Consider the following 24,513-nt stretch of genomic DNA (forward strand, 5'->3'; position numbering starts at 1 on the left):
CAAGGCTACACAGAGAAACCCTGTCTGGAAAACAAAATAATAAGTGACCTCATCATATTTCTTCTCAAATCTGCTCTGGGCTGTCCCCTCTCTAACTGAATAAAAGACACTAGGTGACCTAAGTTAGGGTTGCCTTTCCTTCCCATCCGGTGAGTGGTGAGTGCATTTGACTTCCCTCTCTGAGGGTTCTCACTGTGGTAGCAGTCCTCAAACTCGGGGAGGGGGGGTCGGCTTCAGGAGTCCTACCCCTTCCTCAGCCACTTCTGACACATCTGTAGAATGAGGGCAGCATTCTCTCTTGTCTTTCTCTATCTATCTATCTATCTATCTATCTATCTATCTATCTATCTATAATCTATCATCTGTCTATCAGTCTATCTATAAATCATCTATTATCTATCACCTAGCAATCAATCAATCTTAAATCATCTATCTATCTATCTGTCATTTATCTCTATCTCTATCCTGTAGCCCAGGCTGGCCTTAAACTTGCTACGTGGCAGCGACTTCCCCCAAGCCTCCGATCTTCCTTAGTTTAGAGAGTGCTATTCTGCAGCCCTGAGTGGCCTCGGCCAGCCCAGCCTAGAATCCCTCTAAGATCTGGCCTCTTTGTTCATTCCCACATAGACTGTTGTGATTTCCAGCCACTCCACCCTCTTCTGCTGAGCCCTCTTGGAGATTCCTCTTGAGCGTGCATTGCTATCTCTTTAGGGAGCTCAAAGAACAGGTCCCTTTCCAGCCAGAAGCCCCCGCCCACCATCCTTTTGATGTTCGGCTGCTGAGTGTGGGGTGTGAGCCTGTACGTAGTTCTAGCGAGCCCCTACTGTCCCATTAATGCTAGGAAGGCAGACTTAAAGCCTTCGCATTTGGCACAGCGCTTGGCATCTTCTGGCCTGGTAAGGCTCCTATGTTGGGAGTTACAGCACATACGTTTGAATTTTGAATTATTTATTTTGGATTTTTTCCCTCATTGGTCCTGTGGGTTGTGCAAGGTTAGCCCATTTAACGGGTGAGCAAAGTGCCGGTTTCATTGGTTCTTCATTTCACAGGCTTTGTCTGCCCAAAGCTCAAACAGACACACAAACAAACACACAAACAACAGAACACCTCACAGGACTCGGCTACACCCCTGGGACTTGCAGAGGACAAGGCTCTCTTTTCAGAGGCGGCTGACCTAAGCAGAGCCAGCCCTCCTCCCAAGCCACAGCTGTGTGCTGCAAAGCTGGCTGGAGGAGGCCCCCTAATAAAGAGCAGACCTCCCAATCGCCTTCCCTCCCCCACCTCTCACATGGCTTTTCAAATTAAAAGTTAACTAAAAACCGAAGGCCTAAGGAGGAGAGGGTAGTGGGGCTGCAGGAGAGGGCCGTAGAAGAAGAAATCAGAAGGCTAGACTCCCCGCAGTCCTGGCCAGCCACAGCTATTCAGAGCGGTCCTCCTAGGCTGCGCAACAAGACAAGCTCTTGTCCTCAATTAGGCAGTCCGTTGTACTAGGAACCCTAGAAAGGATGCCCGGGGCCATGGACCTAGGGAACTGCTTTCCGACACTCCCTGGAAGTCCCGGAGACCCTAACCAGTTGGAGTAAGGCAGCCGCCGCCGGTAAGGAAGTGGGTGACAAGTCTTGGAGAGAGGGTAACAAGTTACACTAGCCCTTTGGATTCTTCAGAGCACCCTTTCCTCTTCTTGCAAGAGTGGGTTACCCCTCGGCTGGGGCTGCTCTAGGGTTGGGATAGGGCCCTGCTCCTCTCCCTGCAGGGAAGCCGACATCTGGTCGCAGCATCTCTCCAGCCTGCTCCGAACTCCCCAGCCCGGGTAGAAAGCTCCTCCCGATGCACTCAGGAGTTAAAGGGGGCAATCAAAGGCGTTTTCCTTTTGCTGTAGACCAACCAAATGCCTCTTTATTCTCAAACAAGAAACCAGCCCCCAGTCCCTGCATCCCGTCCTGGCGGGCAACTTTATTTAAAATCAATTAACAAGTTTGTTTAAATGTGAATTTTCACAGGTGACGGCTTTGATGGCTGTAACTAGTCTTCAACAGAAAGACAGGAAGATAGTGCTGAAGGGCAAAGCAGGCGACCAATGGGAAAGGCCCACAGGGCTCCTCTGCGAGACACGGTGACCAGGGCTGCGGAGCGTGAAGCCGGACGCTCTGATTCTGGATGCAAGGCAGAATTTATTTCCTGTCAGTGATCAGTGCGATGTGGCTGTCAAAAGTTCACGGGACCCTCTCTTGAAGGTTAAACCATTTATAGCAGCCAAGGTCTTTATACCTTTGTGCCCCATTTCTAGCGCTCACAGGCCAAGCTGCATAAGGCGAGGGTGCGAACTGAGGCTGCCTTTTCCAGCCGGTGCCCCCAAAGTTCCTGGCCTCGCGCGAGCTGGGCCTCCTCCTGGAAAAACCTCATTCTTAGCTCCAGGGGAAAAGACCCAAGGGTTGGCAGTCGGAATGCAAATTGGGTTCTTGCTACGTTTACTCCAGAGGAAGGCCATTCCGCTAGCATCGCCGATTGACCTGGTCCCCTCTGGACATCAGGGCGGCGTGAGGGACCTTGGCTAGGCAGTCGCACTGTCCTCTTTGGCTCTGAGACCACCCAGGACCTGGGGCGTCGAGGGAGCAATCTGGAAGGATTTTAGAACAACTTGGCTAGAGCTGGGTTGGCCCCTTCCCCCCTGACACCTTGGTCTGAGTGACGGGCAGAGACCAGACCTCTCCTACAACCCCAGGGAGTGGAGGGCGGGAAAATCTATTCAAACTCGCCTATGAGCAGTGGGAGGGCGGGGGCAGGACCTAGTTTCAGAAACCAACCGCTTCAGCTCACAGGCCTCCTGCCCCGAGGTTGCTCCAGACCTCTGCGTTTATTTTGCTTTTGTAGGAAAGGCAGACGCTTCATTGGGTCCCCGACTCAGCGAGATCTTCACCCAACCATTTGCTTGCCTGCGCCACCCCCTACTGGGGCACTATCCCGGAGTCAGCTCTCCGGGCCTTTAAACCTTAGGGAATGTCACACATGGAAACCTTTAGCAAATGTTTGTTAATGATCATAACAAAGGCATCATTTAAATTAGGCAGGTAATTACTACCAGAAGAGCAACTGGGTGCTCAATACTCATCCTCGTCTCTAAACTCCTGAGGAGTCACTACCCTAGGATACCCGAGCCAGGCCGCTTTTCGGACTCCTTTAAAAACTGCTCTGAAATGAACTGTGAAGTTACCGTTTGTGGGCGGGGAACGCAGGGGCCCTGCCTGAGAGACTCCGATGGTAGGGGAGCGCTCGTAGAGGGTCCCTTGCAAAGCAGGCCCTCCTCTGCCGGATCCTAGCCTTAATCTCTACCCTCCTTGGGTAGCTGCTACAAAAATAAAAATCTCGACTCACATTAACAGCAACTGACACCCTCCCCGCCGTTGCGCTCTCTCTCTCTCTCTCTCTCTCTCTCTCTCTCTCTCTCTCGTGTCTGTGTGTGCGTGCGTGTGTGTGCAGGAGTCGTTAGCATCCTGTTCATTATCTACAAACATTACGGTATCCTGCTAGCATTCTGAACAAGGGGCTGTTCATACATTTCGCCTTCAATGATTTCCTGAAGGAACATGTGGAAGTAATAGCGAGCAGGGCAGTCACCCGAGCTGAATATACACCAGAGGCGGGCGTGCAGAAGGGCGGAGGAGAACTGGGGCTCCCAGGCCAGCTCCAGGCATCCTTTTCCTGAGCATGACACCCCCACGGGCCTGTCCCACTTAGGCACAGCACTCAGCTCTTCGGGGGGAGACCTCGGTGATTTGCCTTAGCCTTATGCCCACTCTTCTGGTGAAAAGGGCGATCGGTATTCGACGTTTTGTTATCCACCTGGCCACCTTATCCATTTGTATTTGATGTGTGAGGTGGGGTGGGGGTGGGGGAGATAAAGGACTACTCTCATCCCCCCCCCCCAAACCAAGATAATTCAAAAACAGAGCGCAAGTCGAAGGTCCTCCCTTCCCCCACCCGCTCTGGGAAGCCCCGCTTCGCCCAGGTTTGGTTCCTGGAGTGTCAGCGCCCCCTTTCCCTCGTCAGCAGGATCGCCGTGTCCCAACTGTCTCTTCGCCGGGAGTCTTGGGTTCCCCGGTTTGTGGCTCAATCATCCTGCAAGCTTTCGTAGGGTACGTCTGTACGTCCGACTTGGAGGAGTGGAATTTAGAAGGGTCAAAATAACCTCTGCCATCACGATGCAGAGGGCAGGCGTGTGGCAGTCACGCCTGGCCTGAACTTTTTCATATGAAGATAGAAGCGAGGGCCAGATAACCCGGAAAACAAAGGCAGGACCAGATAAGTCGTACCAAGGGATAAAGGTCGTTCTTCCGAAAGAACATCCCAAAGGTACGCTGAGCAACCGTTATTTGCACACCACCTCACACTCAAGACTTTCAAAAACTCATCATCTTCTTATTAGACGCCACAGTTTCCTAATCCCATTAGAGGATTAGCAACTACACGGCACTTTCCCTTAAGACCCCCCAGTTCAAAACGACGCAGCCGCGTTAGAATTTCTCCCCAGGGTCATAATTTTGAATTCTAGATTTATATTCGTTTTGAAAATTAACAGCAAATTTACGTGTATTTTCTGCTCCGAAGAGAATACAAAACTATAGTACTCCCCCCCCCCCCCAAATGGGAGGCCAACTCATTGTGGAAATGGGGGCGGTAGTTTCAGTAACCTCTTTCCCGGCAGAACGTCCACACTACCCCCTTCAGCCACCCCAACCCCATCTGGTTTGCTTCTCCCCGCCCCCTCCCCAGTTGTTGTTGAAGCCAGGGGGTTGGGACTAGACCCCCTGATTGCATAAGAGCAAGAAGCAAAGGAGAGGTCTGGGGCCTGGGAGAGTCAGAGAGCAAGGAGTCATAGGGAAACTTTTATTTTGAAGAGGCCAAGGAGGGGGGGGCACTTCATTTCCTGACAGCTATTTACTTTGAGCAAATGATTAGTTTTAGGAGGATGGACTATAACATTGAATCAATTACAAAATGCGGGGTTTGAGCCCATTACTGTTGGAGCTTGAGGGAGAGAAACAAACAGGAGCTGCGGGCGAGTGCTGGAGGCTTGGGGCTTACTTTTTACTCCGAGCATAGGATTTTCCTTGCCAAGTGACATAGGAGAAGGTAAGGGAGAGGAAACGGTGACTTTTGTTTCTGAAGGAGGTCCCTGATCATATCTTGGGGCTGGAAGAAGCGAAATAACTTCAAATTTTGGGCAACCAGGGGGGAAAAAACCCAGCCGAATTCCAGTTGTGTGTCCAGAAAGTTAATTTATTCTGAATAAACTTCACCAAGATGGGGGCAACTATAGAGTCAGAGAGTCCAAGGATAAAACATTTTTTTCCAGACCTATTTTTAAAAAGCAATGTTTTTCTAACAATCCTATAGCCTCCCAAAGAAATTGTTAGGCTTACATTTTTGAGGTTTTTCTCCAGGGTGGGGGTGGCATTTGTGCATACTGGGACGAACACCAAGTAACATTGGGGGTGGAAGCAGCGGTGTTTGGCTCTTGGCAGTGGGTCCTAGAAAAGGACAGGTTTTAATGAGTATTTTCATTCGTCGCCCGCGGTTTGGCGGGACCGCGCTGTAGCGGGTGGTGTGGCGGCAAGCTTGGGGGAGGGCACCGGGAGAGGTGTGGGGAAAGGGACACCGAGTAGGGCTCGGGAAAAGGGCCGGGAGAAAGGGAGGTGTGAAGGGCTCGGCTGGAGGAGGTCGGTCCTCGCATAGAGGCCGGGCACATTCGGCGCCAGCCATCCCTCGTAATTACTGGACGGCGCTGCTGCTGGAGAGAGCTGGGGCCAGACTTGTTGCCCTGTCCCTGGGCACCCCCGCGCGGCGGTGGCGGCTGCAGGACCAGCAGAGGGGCGTGGGGGGGGGGGGGCGGCGAAGGGTGCCGGCTCAGAGGATTTCGGAGAGTTCGGACCGAGTCACTTGGGTGCTAGAAGCCCGCGGGTGGGATCCGCAGTGCGCTCGGATCAAGCGCCTCTCACCCAGGCGGACGCTGGCGGCGGCGCGGACGAGCTATCTGGAATAATGACAAACACATTTGGCCCCGAGTGAAGAAGTCGCCCTGGCCTCGCATTCCAGCAACTGGGATTTGAGGAATTCCGAACTGCACTCCGAGGGGCCCTCACTGTGCTCTGTAATCCCCACCCCCACTCTGCTTGCCTGCGTCTTCAGCGGAGTCTTTCCTGGAGGGCCGGGGGGACCTGGCTGTTGCTAGTCCTGACTGCAGGCAGTAAAGAGGCAGAATCCGCCCTTCAGGAGTTGGCTTTTTTGGGGGAGGAAGGTAGAAACGACTAAGAAAGGACAGACGTGGGTGCAGGTAAGCAGAAAGGTGAGAGGCCAGCCACCCTTGTCTCTTGCCTACTGAACTCTGGGTGCCTCTGCCTTGGGATGATGGATGCGTGGCACTGGCCGCCTAAGCGCAGCCTATCCGATGTTCCTCTTTTTTTCTCTCTCTCTCTCCCAGCTCACTATCTTGGGACGCTCAAGAGCGGTCTCCGCGCAGCCCTCCCTCCTACGCCGTTACCCCCAAGGAAATCGGTTTAAACGTGTGAGAGTAACACCCCACCCCCCACCCCCAACACGAACTCCGGCAGTGCCGCCGGGGAATCAGGCGGCGATCACTTGGCTTTGAAATGTCTGGAGTCGCTGATTCTTTCTGTTTGGAAAAGGGTGTGGGCAGTCTGCACAGCAAAGCAGTATTGCTTGGCCCCCAGCTTGCAGCAGAACCAAGCTATAGCTTCGCAGCCAGGTGTGCAGGAGTTGCCAGTGACTTGGCGACCGGCCTCGACGAGAAAGGAAGTGCTGGCCTGTTTGTCTGCTCTGGGTCGGTCTGTCCGCCGAAGTGCTGGACCCGCGCTAGGAGCTTCCAGCCTTGCTAAGTACGACCTCAGGAAGTGAGGAAAAATGCCTGAAAGAGTTCGGTCACTCAGTCCACCCCGAGGGTGTGCGTAGGGGAACCTAGGCTGGGGAGGGGGCGTGGGTGGCATTTTTTATGTCTGGGCCGTCCAGCGTCGGACAGAACTGCCCAGAAAAGCCCCAGGCTGGGCGGTGTGGGAAACGGTTTTTTGGCTTCGTGGCGGCGGAATTGCTCAATGTTTTGGACCGAATTGCTTCTCCCGAAAGGCTTCGGATCAGACTTACACAGCCTTGCGGAGCCGGAGGAGGCCTCTAGTGTAGTGTAAACCACGGCGGCACTTCATCAGACTAACGCCCAAAGTCACAGAGGCACCGGGTGGAAGGCGTTCCTTGGGGTGCGCACCTCCACTGCCATCGCACTGGCGTTTACGTAACTTCTCTTATAGTCTGATTTTCCCCGGGCAAGACTTTCCATCTTCTCTTCCCTCTCGGTTTCTTTTTTGCCACACTCCTCCTGATGAGGACTCCTTATTCTCCCCAACAGGAGTGTGTGTATGTGTGCGTGCGTGCGTGTGTGTGTGTGTGTGTGTGTATTGTATGACTGTTTGTGCCACACCAATTTGTCACCGTGTTCAGCCCCTGCTTCAGAACTCTTGCAGAGGTGCTGTTTTTTTGGATTGACTCTAGTAAAGCCGGATTAGCTCGCGCGCGCGCGAGGGGAGCAAACATAGCTCAACTCAACTAGTTCTAGCCACGGCTCCCTGTTTCTGCTTTAGTCTGGGAGACCCACAGGGATTAGACCCAGAACCCGGCCTCCTAGCTCTGGGCTGTGGGGCTTCGACTTTCTTCCCTGGGCGCGGGCTAGGGGGAGAGATGCAGGGGGAGGGGCTTTGAGCTGAGCTTCCAGCTGCAAACGCGTCCCGCGCCGAGGCAGGCGAGGTTTCTGCCTCCTAGGGACAGAACCTAGACTGCGCGCGACCTGGGGACGTGGTGACCAGCCTTCTGCTTCCCTGCCTCAAAGGGTGGGACCCCCTCTGGCTTTCAGTGAGTTGCATCCAGGTTAAAGATAGCTGGCGGGAAAGTGGCAGTTCTAGACCGAGGGCTGGAGGCTGGATAGGTGACTCACAGATGAAGTCTGACCCTGAGTGTTGGGTTGGCCGGAGGCGTCGGCCTTGGGGAGGAACGGTGGTGGGACCTTTGTAGGGTAGGACTCAGCCTGGGATGCAGAGTCGGGGAAAAAGCAACTTTTCCTGACTGCATTCTGATCCTGGTCCCCATCGGTGCCTTTCCGCCCTCCTCCTCCTGTGAAGTGGTTCAGTGTCTTTTTCTTTTGTTTTAAACCGAAGGGCGAACCAGTTGGGAAATTAGATGGTAGGAGGGTAAAAGAAAGCCAAGGACTTGGGGAGTCTCATTCCGGGCCTTCTACTTCAATTTCCTCCTTCCCCGGAGGAAGAGAAGCTAGAGGCATGAAGGGACGCAGGGGGTGCCCAGGGACAGGGCAACAAAGGGGGCAAGGTGGGCACTCAAGACCAAATTCGACAGCGGGCTTGGTCCAGCTTTTAGCGCTGGCGGCTGCGGGCGACGCTGACGGGCCTGCAGGAGGCGCTGTTGCTCCCTTGTAACCCTAAACCTGGTCCCCTCCCTCCACCCTACCCAGTCTCCTCTCAGGTCGCAGTTGAAAACAATGCAAACGCTGAGTATAGAGCCTAGGGTGCGGCGGCCTCGGTTTCCCTGAGCTCCGAGGACTGAGGCTTGGGATCTCCGGACTGACCCGCGTCGTCACGTATCTGGTGGCGATCTTGTGGTGCGGGGCTTGAAGAAGCCAGAGGGAGCGAGGGTGTTCGGTGGTGTGTGTGTGTGTGTGTGTGTGTGTGTGTGTGTGTGAGAGAGAGAGAGAGAGAGAGAGAGAGAGAGAGAGAGAGAGAGAGAGAGAGAGAGAGAGAGAGAGAGAGAGAGAGAGAGAGAGAGAGAGAGAGAGAGTGTGTGTGTTAGAGAAGGGGGGTTCGCAATCCGGAGCGCTGCGCGCGGAACTTTCAGGAGAACCAGCCGCGGTGCGCGGTGCGCTGTGGGGGACCTGGAGTCTGAATTGCGGGCGACCGCGGAGCCTGTGGGTAAGATCAGCGGGGTTGCCGCGCCCTCTAGTGGCTCCCGCAGCGCGACCCCTGTCCCACTAACCCTGGGCGGTCGAGCGGTCCCTGCGGAGCCGGGTGCGCCAGAATTGAGGCTCACCTGGGTCGCTCTTGAGTTTCCCTGCAGGCAACGCGTTGACGCAGAGGCTTTTGGTGGAAGACGGTGGGTTGAAGGTCTGGGTTTGAGCTGGAAAGTTGGGGCGTTATAATTTAGTAGAAGGTGGGTGGAGGGAGGCGGGGGTTCCGACCCCAGCACGATCTTGAAGGACAGTCTCCTGCTTGTGCGCTCCAGGTTGGTGCAAGCTCCCTCTGCCTGGTCCTGTTTGTTTTACGACCCTGTGTTACTGAGCAATCGGAATAGTCGTTTCCAACCAGCCAGGCAGCATGGACCCCGCGGGGGTGAGGGTAGTGACCATGGAGTGTCAGGGAAAGGCGTCGTGGTCTCTCTTGGCAGGGTTCAGGTAGCCTTCATGCCTGTAGGGGTGGAAAAGCCAGTGGCCGTCCTGCTAAGTCTTAGAGGCCTGCTCAACAGTGCTATCTTCCTGGCTCCCAAGACACGGTTCTTGGTCCCTGTCTGGGCGATGGTGACGGTAATAACGCTGATGGTGATGATGACGATTATTGTTATTCCTCACCGAATCCTCCTGGGGTCTCTAAGGACATTTAGGCATTTCAGACAAAAGTTTTGTTGTTTCTGCTCCCACGCCTCGGAGTTCAACTGCAAGTCATCTCGAAACCTAAAAGTGCAACCTAAGAGATTGTAAAAGTTGGTACATTTTAGATCAGAATTGGTTCCAGTGCTGCCTGCAGCTCAGAGACTGCCAGGACATTGGTTCTTGAACCAACACTGCCATCTGCTGTCTATTTGCAAGAACTGCATATACCTCTGAATGGGCTTGGCAAATTTCAGCAGGGAAGCAGTAGGGAAGTTGCTGGTTTGTTTATTTGTTTGTTTGTGTTTTCTCTTTAAAAGTTTAAAATTTTATTCCAGGTGCGTGAACGTTTTTCCTGCATATATGTACATTAACTATGTTCACGGCTGGTGTCTTCTAAGACCAGAAGAGGGTGTCAGGTTCCTGTGTCTGAACTGCCATTGTGGGTGCTAGGAATTGAATCCAGAGAGCAGGCAGTGACCTCAACCACAGCCCCCGCTTTTTGCTCTTGAGGAGCATGGAGATGCTGCAACAACCCTAGAACAGATTTTATTTTTCAGACATTTGTGTAGTTTCTCTCTTTCCCTCTCTCTCTCTCTCTCTCTCTCTCTCTCTCTCTCTCTCTCTCTCTGTGTGTGTGTGTGTGTGTGTGTGTGTGTGTGGTCTGGAGATCAAATTCAGTCCCTCCAAATGCTAGATAAGCACCATACAGCTCAGCTACACCAAGCCTTAATTGCTAATCTTTTGCACTTACATAATGAACAGTGTTTATGTGAGCAGACCAGTAAGAAAGTGGGCAGGGTGTTTACCCTCTGTAAACCTAGTGTGTGGGCTCGGTGACTTCAAGTCCCTGATGTTTTGCTCTATTCATTTAGTGACAGTCTGAAGGAAGAGTGTCCCTGTATTCTTTTGCTGTTATATCTGGTGCAAGGAGACCAGAAAGGCTGATGAATTCAAGCTGTTCCTTAAAATGCCATGGAGTAAAAGCACCCCAGCCCCCACCCCTTATTGGAACATCTAACGGTGTGTTCTGGCAGATCAACACACCACAGACCCTGGTGGGGTACAGACCCTGGGAGATATAATTTGGGCTAGAAAACATAGAAGTTGCCACCATGGCAGACCAGTATTTAAGCTGCCTGGGATGAAGTTTTGAGACCGAGTAAAGAGAGAGTGGGAAAACAAAACAAAACAAAACAACAAGACGTGTTATTTTCATACTTAGAATTAACTTAGGAGGGCTGAAATTAACCAAACCTCGGAAATCTGGATCTTGAAGGTCGTCGTCGGTGGCTTTGGAGCTGAGCATCTCCTGTGGTGTTGAATTGGGACAGGGTGGGGTAGATGTCAGTGTCCAGTGTTTGAGCGTTGTGCCCTTAGTGTCAGGGAAGCTCTGGTCTTGGCGGAATGGCAGGCCTTCTAGAAGAAATGCCTTTGTATTACTTGCATCCGGTTTACTTTCCAACTTATGCTGTGGTCCCTGGTCACCTTCAGCAGGCTTCGCTTTTGTCTGCAGTGGGATGACTGAGTGCGGCGGTGCAGGCCTACAGCAGGAGGATCTTTAGCTCAAGGTCAACCTGGGTGACACTGTGTATCTGGAAGAACTGGAAAGGGAGAGGGGGAAGAGGGAGGGATGGAAAGGGAGTGGGCAGCGCCGCAGTCAGAGTCGCTTCTGTGTTTTAGGATGGTATATAGTAGTTAATGTTGCAGAATCGTCACAGCAAAACCAGCCAGGGGCTCACATCTAGTTCCCCGCTAGGCAGAAGGAAACACTGTGGAGTCCCTAGGGCTCCACTCTCTTAGTAAGGAGGAGTTAAAGGACCTGGCGTCATCTAACATCTTAGCAGTCTGCAGGAAGAGAGCCCTTTGACTGAAACTGTGGCCATTGATCTTTTTAGGCCACAGGGAGGCAAGCCGGCAAGCCAGTAATGGTTGGTTTCAATGTAGAGATAAGACCTAGGTTCTGAGGGATAGACAGTGTCGGGGCTGGAGTGAGAATTTCCTCTGATGCGATGTGCATCGCGTCTTCTGAGAAGGAAGGAGAACAGTAGGTTGGAGCCGAACCATGGCACCTGCCAGAGAGCGAGCATGGTGGCAATCTTGCTTTCTGGGTTGTTTCTCAAACGGTGACATGCTTTTTGAGTTCTGAACATGGAGGCAGGAGGCTGAAGTCCAACATGGAATTGATGTGGGAGAACGAAACAACATTTATCTATCTATCTATCTATCTATCTATCTATCTATCTATCTATTTATTTGTGATAAAATCTCTTATAGCACAGGCTAGCCTTGAGCTTTGGATCCTTTTGTCTGTATTTCACTATGTCTGACTAATAAGCAATTTAACTTTTAAAAAAATGCATTTATGTGTATATGATTCGTGTGTGTGTGTGTGTGCGCGCGCGCGTGCTTGCGCGCGTGCCTACCACGGTGCACATGTGGAGGCCAGAGGACCACGTGTGGGGGTTTGCTCTCTCCTTTCACCATTTGGGTCTTGCAGCTCTGACTCAGGTCATCAGGCTTGGTAGCAAGCATCTTTACCTGCTGGACTAGCTCACCAACCCTGTTAATGATTTTTGAAATAACATGGGTTATTCCTCCATGCGAATGTGTTTAGTCTCCATTGCACTGACTTACTGCGCTACAAGCCTCCTATTTTGTAACCTTAGTTACTTATATCTGTATGTCTGACCTGTGGACGTTCCTGGGCTGGGAGGAACTAAGAAATGGCCCTTCCAGGGTGAGGAAAGCACCGGTAAAACCAAGACTCCCTTTAGAGTTCTTCAGTATAGCAAGCTTGGGGGAAGCTCTTTCTCTCCCCTTGGGCTCTGTTTCTCGCTGTGGGGGCAGACATGCTACAGTTATTCACAGCTGGATTGTCTGGGTCTCAGATGAGTAACGGCACGGCACGCAGCTTCACAAATGCACCGGGCTTTCTTAGCCAGGGAGCTGCTGTTATCAGAGACTGGAGCTTGAAATCTTAAGCAAACACAGCACGAGTCGATATTCAGTCTTCCCGCCATCATCACCCTCAGAGGCCCTGTTTCCATTGCCCACCTTGTATGCCAGTAAATCACCCTCTCTGGCAGCAAGTCCGCCATATCTGGACACACAGAAGGAAATTTGCTGGAGCCTGGCTGGGACAGAAAGTTCTTTAGTGTGCCGTCTCTTTCCCTTGAGCTTAGTGGGGCTTGAGAGATCCATGGCTGCCGAGCTGAGCCTCAATGGAGAAACGACAGGATGCGAATGTGATAACCCCCCCCCCCCCCAGCCGGCAAGCTGGCGCTGGGAGCTGCTTTGAAGCTGGCCAAGTGGATTATCGGTGGGAGGTTGATATTTGTGTGTACAAACACACAGGCCCTTACTGCTAATTGTGGTAAATCAGGCAACCAGCCTGGCTCTGGGGCCCCCTGTGGCTGTCACCACAGCAGTTTGGAAACCCTACATCCTCCAGCACCTGCCAAGATCCTCAGAGACCATTAAGCCGGACGGCATCTTTCTAAGTACATTTAGTTCACAACCCTGCAATTAGGTCTTCTAATTGTGGCGTTCAGGGAAGGAGCCGGGTCAGGGGCAGGTTGTATTAGGAAAGAGTGGGCACCCAAGGGATGACCTTTCCTGATCTCAGATCCAGGTTCAGTGGGAGACCTTACTTCAAAAAACAGTATAGAATGGTTGATGCTCGCCTCTGGTTCCCACATACACCTGTGCACACACGCATGTACGCACACACACTCACACACTCACTCACTCACTCACTCTCGCATCTGTGTGTTTTTGGATTATTTGCTACACTTCTGTGCCTCACAGCAAGAAACACAGAGGGGACAGATGGAGGATCCCCCTATGGAGAGATTTCCCAAAAGGAGCCTTTCTATTCCCCAGAATTTGCTCTGCATAGACTCTCTGTTCTTACCTTGACAATGAGTGATGCTCTTCCTGGCATCCTGGTGATGGAATTAAAAGTGTACATCATCCATGCTGGGCCTCTGCTCCCATTCTCTTTCCTGTTCCTTCAAGTGCCTCTCCTGGGCTTTCCAAACTTCCAGTGGCCTGGCTGTATGCCTTGGTCCCATAGGAACCCAGTCTGGGGACCCATGTTCTTACGTGACTCCGTGTCACAGACGCCATCTCTAGTCTGTGTTGGTTAGAATACATCAAAAACAGCCTTTATTGTCAAATTATTTGTTTCAGTCCAAGGGACCACTTTTTTTTGAAAGTAAGACGATTCAAACTCCCAATGAGCTGTGACATGAAGCAAGTGACAGCCCATGTGAAGGAGAGACTCCTCCAGATCAGATGCTGAGAAAGCCCTTAACACATATCCCCGCCCCGCCTCCAGTGTTTGCAGACCCTGGCATGACTCTGAGGCTCCACCACTGCTTTTTGGTACTTTCCTCTTAGCTGTCTGACTGAACGAGCTGTCGGCCTGAAGCTGGGACCTGCGTCTGCTGATGGTACTATTCAGTATCCGCGCTGCAGGAGAACCTGCTGGCTCACCGTGGGTTTCTGTTCGGCTAATGGTGTGTCTTGCTCTTGCAGGTCTCAGGAGCTATGGGGACCTCCCACCAGGCCTTTGTGGTCCTCAGCTGTCTCCTCACAGGTGTGTATGCTCACGTGCATCCTTCTTCTCTTAACTCACTGTCCCAGGGAGCTAACGCTACTCTTTGTGCTCTATGGGCCTCTCACCGGCACAGAGGCACAAAAGAGGATGAGAAGAAATCAACAATTCTCTAGGGTGACCAGGGACTTTTGGTGCTGTACACTGAATGACACGAACTCCATTTCAAAACAAGTGCTTTCCATCAGTACTCTGAGGGTGTGAATAATCTTGACATTGAAATGTTGTCTAAACTTACCCACTCTGCTCTTCCTCTCCCCGGGATGGGCTTCCAGCAAAGGAGGAGCAGACGGATTAGAGCATGTTCAGATAGAATAACAACTTGGGCATCCTTCACCGGGCTTGGTGGCTCAGGCCTGTAATCCCAGCCACTTGGGAGGCTGTAGCAGGAAGATCATAAATTCATAGTGAGTCAGGGCTACACAGTGAGACCCTGTGTTTAAAATAAACAAACAAACAAACATGAAAAGAGGATAGGGGAGATTCCCAGAGGTGGAGCACCTGCCTGGCACTTGGTAGATATTACTCTAAAGTTAGGTACTGAGGGAAACTAGAGACCATTAATCAATAATTAAGACATAATGCGTCTCCTTTTTCTCCTTAGACAAGGGAAGCTAGACTGCAATTTGAAGCGTGGAATTACTTTCAAGGCCCTCCATCCCTGGCGTTTATTTCTTATTTGTGCATTTAAACCCTTACCTCCCTGCTTTGGTTTTTGGGAAGCATTAAGGAGAGACGGGGTGCCAGAGGGGGCTGCAGTGAACAAAAGTGTGTGATTCTCAAGTGAACCCAGATCCGCTCTGTGCTTTGTTAGGTCTATCTTCCTGCCCCCTCTTCTCACAGCTCATGCCCACTTTTTCTTTTCTTTTCTTTTCTTTTTTTAAACCAAGGAAAACTTCTGCAGGGCCTATGAGCGATAAAGAACCCATATGTGCTTGAGCCCAGGCTGCACTGGGTTATTTTATGGCCACACATAAGAGTGTGAAATATGGAATTGGAATCAGACATCCTTTATCCATTTGAGTGTTTAGAGGGGGTGAATCTGGGGGTGTTGGTGGGGCTGTTGAGGCCCTTGGAACACTTGCTACTCTCAGCAGATGCAGCGACTGTTATAATGGGGGGCCTTTCATGGGCATCCAGAGGCACAGAGCTTCACATAGAAATGGCCGTTGTTCATATAAGCTGCCATTGTGTCTCCGCTCAGTGCTCTGACGAAGCTATCCCTTCTGGCTCACCCCATTCAATGGCTGCTTCTTCTTCCAGGGCCGAGCCTCACCCTCTGCCAACTCTTATTACCCTCGATCCTTCCGAACGAGAACGAGAAGGTTGTGGCGCTGAATTCATCCTTTTCTCTGAGATGCTTTGGGGAGAGTGAAGTGAGCTGGCAGCACCCCATGTCTGAAGAAGAGGACCCCAGCGTGGACATCAGAAACGAGGAGAACAACAGTGGCCTCTTTGTGACGGTGCTGGAAGTGGTCAACGCCTCGGCGGCCCACACCGGATGGTACACTTGCTACTACAACCACACTCAGACAGACGAGAGCGAGATCGAGGGCAGGCACATTTACATCTATGTGCCAGGTGAGTGGCAGGGCTCCCCTGGACCAAGATGCTTCTTGTCCTGTCTCAGAGCCACTGTGTCACGGGGTCGTAGAACATGTAAAATCTGTAAATGTTCACTGCAGAGAGATTGGAAGATAGAAAACACAGTTTTCCCCCTTCCTTCACCCTTCCCTCCATCCCTTCCTCCTCTTCTCCCTCTCTGTCTCTCTGCCTCTGCCTCTGTCTCTCTGTCCCCCTCTCTCTGTATCTCTGTCCCCCTCTCTCTGTATCTCTGTCCCCTCTCTTTGTCTCTGTCTCTCTCCATAACCCAGAAGAGAACACTAGTGCCCTGTTCCCTTACTGTACCTTATTCCCTGTCTTACTGAACTCACCTGTTACTGAGGCTGGACCTTGATCAGCAGCCAGCAAATCCTCCTGCCTCCACCTTCCACAGAGGTGTGTGTGTACACACACACACACACACACACACACACACACACACATACATTATATATATATATATTTTGTTTGTTTGTTTGTTTTGTTTTGTTTTGTTTTTACATTAGTATTTGAGATTTGAACTCAGGTTCTCATGCTTGTACAGTAAGCATCTCCTTGGCTCTTTGTTTGTCTGCCCATCCGTCTTTGAGACTCTTGCTTCTCTTAGACCTTGCTATGTAGCCCAGGCTGACCTCCAACTCATAGCAATCCTGCAGCTTCAGTCTCCTGAGTGCAGTGATTAAAGGCACATGCTACCATGCTTAGCTTGCTTGTTCTATTTTCTTTTTCTTTTTTAAAAAGTAAGATAGGATCTCTTTATGTAGTCCAGGCTAGCCCTGAATTCATCCTCCTCTCATCTCACCTCCCGAGTCACAGAATTAAACACATGCGTTACCATACTCAGTTTTTTGGATGTTGCCTTTGAGATGAGATCTTGCCATGTTGCCCAGGCTATCCTCAAACTGCCAGACTCAAGCAGTCTTCCTGCCTCAGTCTTGCAAGCAGCTGAGTCTACCCGCATTATGACCAGCAGAACATAAATTAAATAAAGATCATTTGCACTTTCAAATCAAGAAAAAATGGATGGGAGGCTTGGAGAAGATGACTTGGGCTTCCAGAGCATTCCACAGGTCTAGCGGAGGACCTAGGTTTGGGTCTAGGATGCAGGGCTGCATCAAGCTGCTACTTTCGGTCCAGGAGGTTAGCGCCCTCTTCTGGCCTCCACCGGAACTGCACACAAGTGACACACACTCAGCCAAGACACTCACACATAAACAAAAGAACAGACAACACATGTTATTAAAAAAAAGAAAGACTCGTAGCTGGGAATATAACCCAGTAGCAGGGTGGTTTCCTGGGATGTGGAAGGCTGGAGATTGCATCCAGAGAAGTACTGATTGTCAGCATGTCAGGACTTTATTGACTTTGAAAAGTCTTTACTATGGCATGTCTTTTGCTGGGATGGTGCAAAAACATCAAATGTAGTCATTCTGTTTGGTTCGGTCAATGTGAGTAAGCACTTACAAGTGGATCAATCAGGCACCACGCCACACCTTGTGTAGCAGACAGAGTTAACAGGCAGGCCTTGCATTGGCCACTTACAGTTCAGTAGGGTGGTTTCCAAATGGTCCACCAGTTTCAGCTTTAATACAAACACGCATTTATTTTTGGTGACTTGAAAGGATTTTTTTTTTTTGGCTTTGTCACTAACATTTAGGGGAATTTCCATGTTAATGATGGGATCTTGTGTGCTCGGAGAAGTGGGCGCCAAGATGGAAGTTATACAAGGGTTTTTACCAGATGCAAGGCCTAGGAAGGGAGTTGGAGGATTCCTGCGTGGTCCTGCTCGACTCTGCTAACTATACTGCTGGGAGGGTGGGCCTTCTTGCCCATGGACCTCAGTTGCCCTCCGTCATTGCTGGGGACTGTGACCTTAGGTTATGAGGGCTACGGGGCTAGGCCTTGGACAGTTAAGCCCTCTGTGGTCAGAGGGATGTGCTTTCTCCAGAATCCAGGCTTAGCTGAGAGCTTGAGCTAGACGCTTTCGGTCTGCCACCCACCTTGCCTTTGTCCTGAGCCGTTGCCAGTCTGTAGCTGTCAGTACCTGTAGGTAGCCTTGTCTCCTGACAGGGATGGCCGTACAGAGAAGGACCCTGGCATTCCCTGCACACTGTATTGGTAGTGTTCAGCAGTAGAGAAGATTAGCATCGGAAAGGAACCCCAGACTGAGGCATCGGGGCCGGCAGCTCGTCTCTGTGAACCTGAAATTAGTGCACCCCTTTTGTTGCAACTCTTTGCTGACAGGGTTCGAGCGTTTGGAACTCAATTAGTTGGAACACAAATTATAAGAATGGGAATTTAAGTATGCTGTTGGGGATTGCAAAGAGCCTTGGAATTACAGACGAGCTACCACACACGCCCTGCTCACACCGCGTGTGCACGAGTGCCGGGGATCCGAGTGCTGGTCCTCAGGTTGGCATGGCAAGCCCTGAAACATTTCTTCTTCTTCTTCTTCTTCTTCTTCTTCTTCTTCTTCTTCTTCTTCTTCTTCTTCTTCTTCTTCTTTAAACTATATATATATATATATATACACATATATAGTTTTCCGTCTGCATGTATACCTGTGCACATTAGAAGAGGGCATCAGATCACATTATAGATGGTTGTGAGCCACCATGTGGTTGCTGGGAATTGAACTCAGGACCTTTGGAAGAGCAGGCGGTGCTCTTAACCTCTGAGCCATCTCTCCAGGCCGAAACATCTCTTCTAACAATAAACATTTTGTTGTGAAGAGGGTAGATATAGAGAATGTCACTATAATGCCACACATTAATGATGATGATGATGGCGACGACAACACCACCACACAGGTCCCTTCAATGAGATTGTCTGATCCTGGGGGGCTTTCTTCATGCCGTGGAGACAGAACGGATTGTGAGGCTTGTTACAAGTGACTCCTCAAGTTTCTGTCTGTCTAAATTAGTCTGGATTTTTTTCCCCCAAGTTCCCACCTCCAGTACAAACAGCACCCAACACTATGCTGTGTTGTACTCCAATGGGACCTTCTCCTGGCAGTTATAACTCTGGGCCACTTCCTGCCACTCGTACTTGAGCCGCTTAGTGTTTCTCACCACAGGAGCTCAAGTGGACACCCTGCAAAGAAAGGCTCTGGGCTGTGGAATTAATTATCCATGCTGGGGATCCAGCACCTGCTCTGCCTCTGCTCCCTGAATCCTGCCCCACCCCCAGCCTCAGCTTTCCTGCATTTCCTGAGAGATATCTGTGCTACCTGTCAATGTTACTAGCTTGCTATTTTTGTTGTTGTTGTTGTTTTTGTTTGTTTTTTGAGACAGGGTTTTTCTGTGGACCCTTGCCTGTCCTGGACTCACTTTGTACACCAGGCTGGCCTCGAACTCAGAGATCTGCCTGCCTCTGCCTCCCTGAGGGCTGGGATCACAGGCCTGGGCCACCGTGCCTGCCTGGTAGATTCTTATAATCTGGCACTACAAAAGTTGAGCCAGGAGGTCATCATGAGTTCAAGGTCTATAAGGGTCCCTCTGGGCCACATAAACATGTTCCAGTCCAGACTGGGAAACAGAGCCAGGCCTTGTCTCAAATAAAACCAAACACAACAAGAATGCGGCAAACAAACAAACAAACAAAAGGACAAGGGCTATAACTGGCCTCTTAATGTTCAAAGTTTTGATTTGACTTCCTGGCTGGTATTTCTAATTATCACCAGCATTTAGTTGTCGTTGTTTGATTTTAAAGTTACTTTCTGCTTGTCAAAATAACTAACGTTGGTGGCATAACTCTTGGATGTAAGTGCAATGGTAGAATTCATATGTAGCAAGAATAATGCTGAGTTGGGGGTGTGATTTAATGCCAGTGCACTTTTCTAGCATGTGTGAGCCTCAGAGTTGCATTCCTATCACCAACACAATAATGATGATGATGACGACGACGGTGACAACGATGATGATGATGGTGCTGCCAGTGAGATATTTTTTTCTATATATATGTGTAAAAGTGAATGAGTCCCTATAGAGCCTTCTTTCTCTCTTTAAAAATCACAGACCCGGACATGGCCTTTGTGCCCCTTGGGATGACGGATTCTTTGGTCATCGTGGAGGAGGATGATTCTGCCATCATACCTTGTCGCACCACAGACCCGGAGACCCAAGTGACCTTGCACAATAACGGTAGGCTGGTGCTTGCCTCATACGACAGCAGGCAAGGCTTCAACGGGACCTTCAGCGTGGGGCCGTACATCTGTGAGGCCACCGTCAGGGGGAGGACGTTCAAGACCGGAGAATTCAACGTTTATGCATTGAAAGGTACGTTCACCTCTCTAAATGAGAGCAATAGGCAACCGAGGCTCTTTAATTTCATTGTAGCCACTGGCAGTGGAGACCTGGTTCTGGTTTAGGAATGTAAGAATCTTCCTTCGTCATACTGGCTGACCTCTGTAGCTGTAACAATGCAGGCTTAAAAGTCACTACAGGCTGGACTTGCTTCTACGTGTAAGACTGCACGCTCCATGTAAAAATACCGCAAGGAATTCTTTCTTGCATAAGCCTCTTACTGTTTAATCGCCATTCTTGACAACACAGCCCTAAGAAACAAACATCCACCCCAGGGGGTGGAGACCTAGATTCATTTCAGTAACTTAAGAATTAAGCAATTTCAGTGTTGAAGGAAGACTCTAGTTCGAGAGGCTAAACTTCTTCCCTTTGATGTGAGGGTCAGCGTGACTGGCGAAGTCTCTTACACACTGGGGGTGGCAGTGGAAGATTTTTAGGGGGACTTTACGTGAACATGGAGCAGAAGCAAAACAAAAACAAAAACAAAAACAAAAACAAAAAAAACCCAAACCTCATGTCCTGTTACAAACTTATTTTGTGCTGGGCTCTGCAGAGGTGCCAGAAGAGCTGAGGGGCAGAGTGGGTGAGTGGCAGTCCATGAGGACAGTGCCTTAAGGCCACCTGAAAGAGCCCAGGCCTTAGCTTAGGCGTGTGGTGTTCTGGTTAAAAGAGATGGACTTTTACTGTTGTTATTATTTTGTATTTCCCTATTATAACTACATTCCAAGTTGTATAAGACTCAAAGTCAAGGCTTCTTAGATTTTCCAACTTTCGTCTTGATTACAGTCGTTTGCACATGATTTTTTTCACCATTTGAAATGCGCCTGACTCAGCCACAGGCTTACTTCGAGATCCTCACTACACTGTGTTCCCTTTGTCATTTCATTATAGCGACGTCGGAACTGAATCTGGAAATGGAAGCCCTGCAAACTGTGTACAAGTCAGGGGAGACGATCGTGGTGACCTGTGCTGTCTTTAACAATGAGGTGGTTGACCTTCAGTGGACTTACCCTGGAGAAGTGGTAGGTACCCCCAGATCTGGAGTGCATGGAGCCAACCCAACAGGAGTGGTGGCACCCACACGCCAGTGTTTCTCACGGGTGGGCACATCCCTGAGCTGCTCTTGGCCTCAGCGGGACAACAGGCACATTTGACTCCAGGGCCTTTACTGTTTCTCAGTCAGGGAGAGTTTGACAAGACCACAAAGGGACCAGGGTGTTCGCAGCGCCCAGACTCCCACTGAAAAGCCGGAGAGAAATAGCGATGTTAGCGGCTACAACACAGCAGTGAAAACACCGAACAGCAGGAAATGCCTGGATTTCAACTATGATCCCTTTACGGAGGCAGTCATGCATCCTCATGGTCTTGACTCCCATGCCTTGGGGTTTTGAGGCATCTGGTAGTGTTGCCAGGCGTTTGTTATTATAGTCTACAGACAGGAGCTGCACAATAGTATGACAGAACGTATTCCTCCCATCTTAACTGGACCTTTATATAAGATCACATTTGTTTATTTGTTTGTTTGTTTATTTAGATACCAGGTCTCTTTGTGTAGCCTTGGCTGCCCTGGACTTACTTTGTACACCAGGCTGGCCTTGAACTCATAGCAATCCACCTGCCTCTGCCTCTCGAGTGAGGTCGCATTTATTTTGATGGCTGTAGTGAGTCTATAAGATCTGTGTATGAAGAATATAAAAATCTAGTTCAGAAATGGTGTTTAATACTGTAGGTGGGGGCCTCACAGAGAACAGGACACACACACAACATACAGTCATATTTGGGGAACAAATCCATGATATATATATGTAGGGAGAAAAATGCATTATATATGATCTATGTGTTATATATAATATATCATATATATAATGCATTTCATATATAATACATTATATATAATATGTCTTATATATATAATGCGTTTTTTCTCCCTATGTTTTAAAAGATTTATCTATATATTTGAGTGCTCTACTTACATGTGTGTCTACATGACAGAAGATGGTATCAGAATCCATTATAGATGGTTGTGAGCCACTGTGTGGTTGCTGGAAATTGAAATCAGGGCCTTTGGAAGAACAGCCAGTGTATAAACTCTTAACGCTGAGCCATCTCTCCAGCCCTTCTCCCTACTCTTGGCTTGTATACATTTCTGTACCCTGTCTTTTTGTCATCGGACATCTTTGCTTTCTGCTGACCACTTCTCTCCCAAACTTGTGCTGGCTTTTCTTGCCTTCTGGCTGCTCATTTAAAAGTGTATTTATTATTGGTGTATGTGCGGGGCAGCACACTTGTCACAGCACCGTGTGGAGGTCAGAGGACTACTTTCTTGGAGTCAGTTCTCTCCTTCCGCTTTTAAATAAGTTCCAGGGGCTGAACTCAGGTTTCTAGGCTCCCGTGACGAGTGCTCTCACCCACTGAGGCACCTCGCCAGGCCAAGCCAGTGTTCTTACATCAGGCATTATGAAATACACGCACTGAGGGACACGCACAGTCCACTGTGTTCCTCCTTGCTTAGTATATACTCCGTGCATGATCAAGTTATTTGGTATTTTTCTTCACGCTAGACTGCTTTTAAGAATTAAAACATGGGGCTGGAGAGATGGCTCAGAGGTTAAGAGCACTGGCTGCTCTTCTAAAGGTCCTGAGTTCAATTCCCAGCAACCACATGGTGGCTCACAGCCATCTATAATGAGATCTGGTGCCCTCTTCTGGCCTGCAGGTGGAACACTGTGTACACAATAATAAATAAATAAATCTTAAAAAAAAAAATTAAGACATAATTCATTAGCTGGGCGTGGTGGCGCACGCCTTTAATCCCAGCACTTGGGAGGCAGAGGCAGGCGGATCGCTGTGAGTTCAAGGCCAGCCTGGTCTACAAAGCCTGGTCCAGGGCAGCCAAGGCTACACAGAGAGACCCTGTCTCAAAAAAAACAAAAACAAAAACAAAAAACAAAAAACCATAATTCATTTATTAGGGGCAGATAATTCTTAAGCAGAAACACATGACATTTGGCCCACAAATACATAAAATGCTTTAACTTTTTTTTCACAGAAGTACTGAAAACTTCTTGAAAAAAATTTTTTTAAATGTGGAGAACACAAGAAAACCTGCTTCTCAGAGCAGCACATCTCTCAGCTTCCAGACAGACAGATCCTTTAGAAATTTTCATACCTAGATAAATACTTACAACAATCAGTAGTGTTCGTCCATCACACTCTGCATCATCCGTCCCTCCCATCAGTGGACAGTACAGACAGACACTGATTGTCCTTTCACTTATTTAGTTTTCATTAAAAATTGTTTTGAGCAGGGTGCAGTGGTGCACACCTGTAATTCCAGCACTGAGTGAGGCAGAGGCAGGCTGATCTCTCTGAGTTTGAGGCCAGCCTGTTCTACAAAGTGAATTCAAGACAGCCAAGGCTACACAGAGAAACCCTGTCTCAAAAAACCAAATTTACTTAATATATAATATCAATATATTTATGTTTAATAAATCCATTTATTTAATATATTTAATAAATATAATTTTAAACAAACAGCCAGAAGGCAAGAAAAGCCAGCACAAGCTTGGGAGAGAAATGGTCAGCAAAAAGCAAAAAAAAAAAAAAGATTGTTTTGTAGTGTTGGCGACTGGCCCAGAGCCTCACAGGTCCTGAACACGGGATTCACCGCTAAGCAACTGCTCCAGCCCAGAGCTTCAATTTCTGCTTGTCTCTGGTTTTGTGGGGCTCACTCTGTAGTCCAGCCTGGCCTAGAACTTTCTATGTAGCTCAAGCTGGCTTCAGCCTCAGGGGAGTAGTAGTCCCTGGGCCGCCATGGGCCGGCATTAGCGCTGTGAGCCACCACACCTGCCTCTAATAGGAACTTAAAGCACAGCATTTTTAAGGATCTAGACTTGGGGGTTATTGTTCTTATCATAGATGGACTGTACCTAATGGGCTTCGTTACGGCATTTTTGTACACACATTTGTTTAATCATCTATCATTAACTCTCTTCTCTGACCACTCCCACTCTGTCAGAGTCTCCTCTTCTTTCCAGCTCGTCCCTTTCCTTCCTTCGTGCCCGTTTCCAGTTTGTATGTGCCCCAATTAGCTTAATTAGAGTGATTTCTAGAAGGATGAACAAGGGGTTCCTGGCAGGGGCACGGGTCATGTACCAGTGGCTACATCACTGGAGAAACTGTCTCTCCTAGCAACCATTAACTGCTTACAGGTCCTCAGGGAGGAGGGTGGGGGGGGGCTTGTTGGCTCCCCTCCCCCTGCATTCTTATTTTAATTTCTATTCTTTAGGTTTATGATTCCGAGTAGCTTTAGGCTCACAGGAAAACTACAAAGT

General features: G+C 49.6%; 1 protein-coding gene across 5 annotated transcripts in view; it reads left to right on the plus strand.

The window, feature by feature from the left end:
- Positions 1–4,180: 4,180 nt before the first annotated feature.
- The window catches only part of PDGFRA (platelet derived growth factor receptor alpha), a 50,155-nt gene continuing 29,822 nt past the window's right edge, over positions 4,181–24,513 (plus strand). The window contains exons 1-5 of one of the 5 annotated variants that reach the window (XM_084759714.1): positions 4,181–4,350; positions 14,195–14,255; positions 15,537–15,854; positions 19,892–20,152; positions 21,071–21,201. In XM_084759714.1, coding sequence (XP_084615840.1) covers positions 14,207–14,255; positions 15,537–15,854; positions 19,892–20,152; positions 21,071–21,201 — 759 coding nt within the window. In that variant the 5' untranslated portion in view covers positions 4,181–4,350; positions 14,195–14,206. Of the gene's footprint in view, positions 4,351–4,813; positions 5,131–6,028; positions 6,332–7,790; positions 7,915–8,548; positions 8,982–14,194; positions 14,256–15,536; positions 15,855–19,891; positions 20,153–21,070; positions 21,202–24,513 lie in introns of those variants that run through there. The other 4 variants (XM_084759710.1, XM_084759712.1, XM_084759713.1 and 1 more) reach the window with 4 other exon arrangements.

The sequence above is a fragment of the Acomys minous genome (genome assembly GCF_964271855.1).
Source record: "Acomys minous genome assembly, chromosome: 15".
NCBI lineage: Eukaryota > Metazoa > Chordata > Mammalia > Rodentia > Muridae > Acomys > Acomys minous.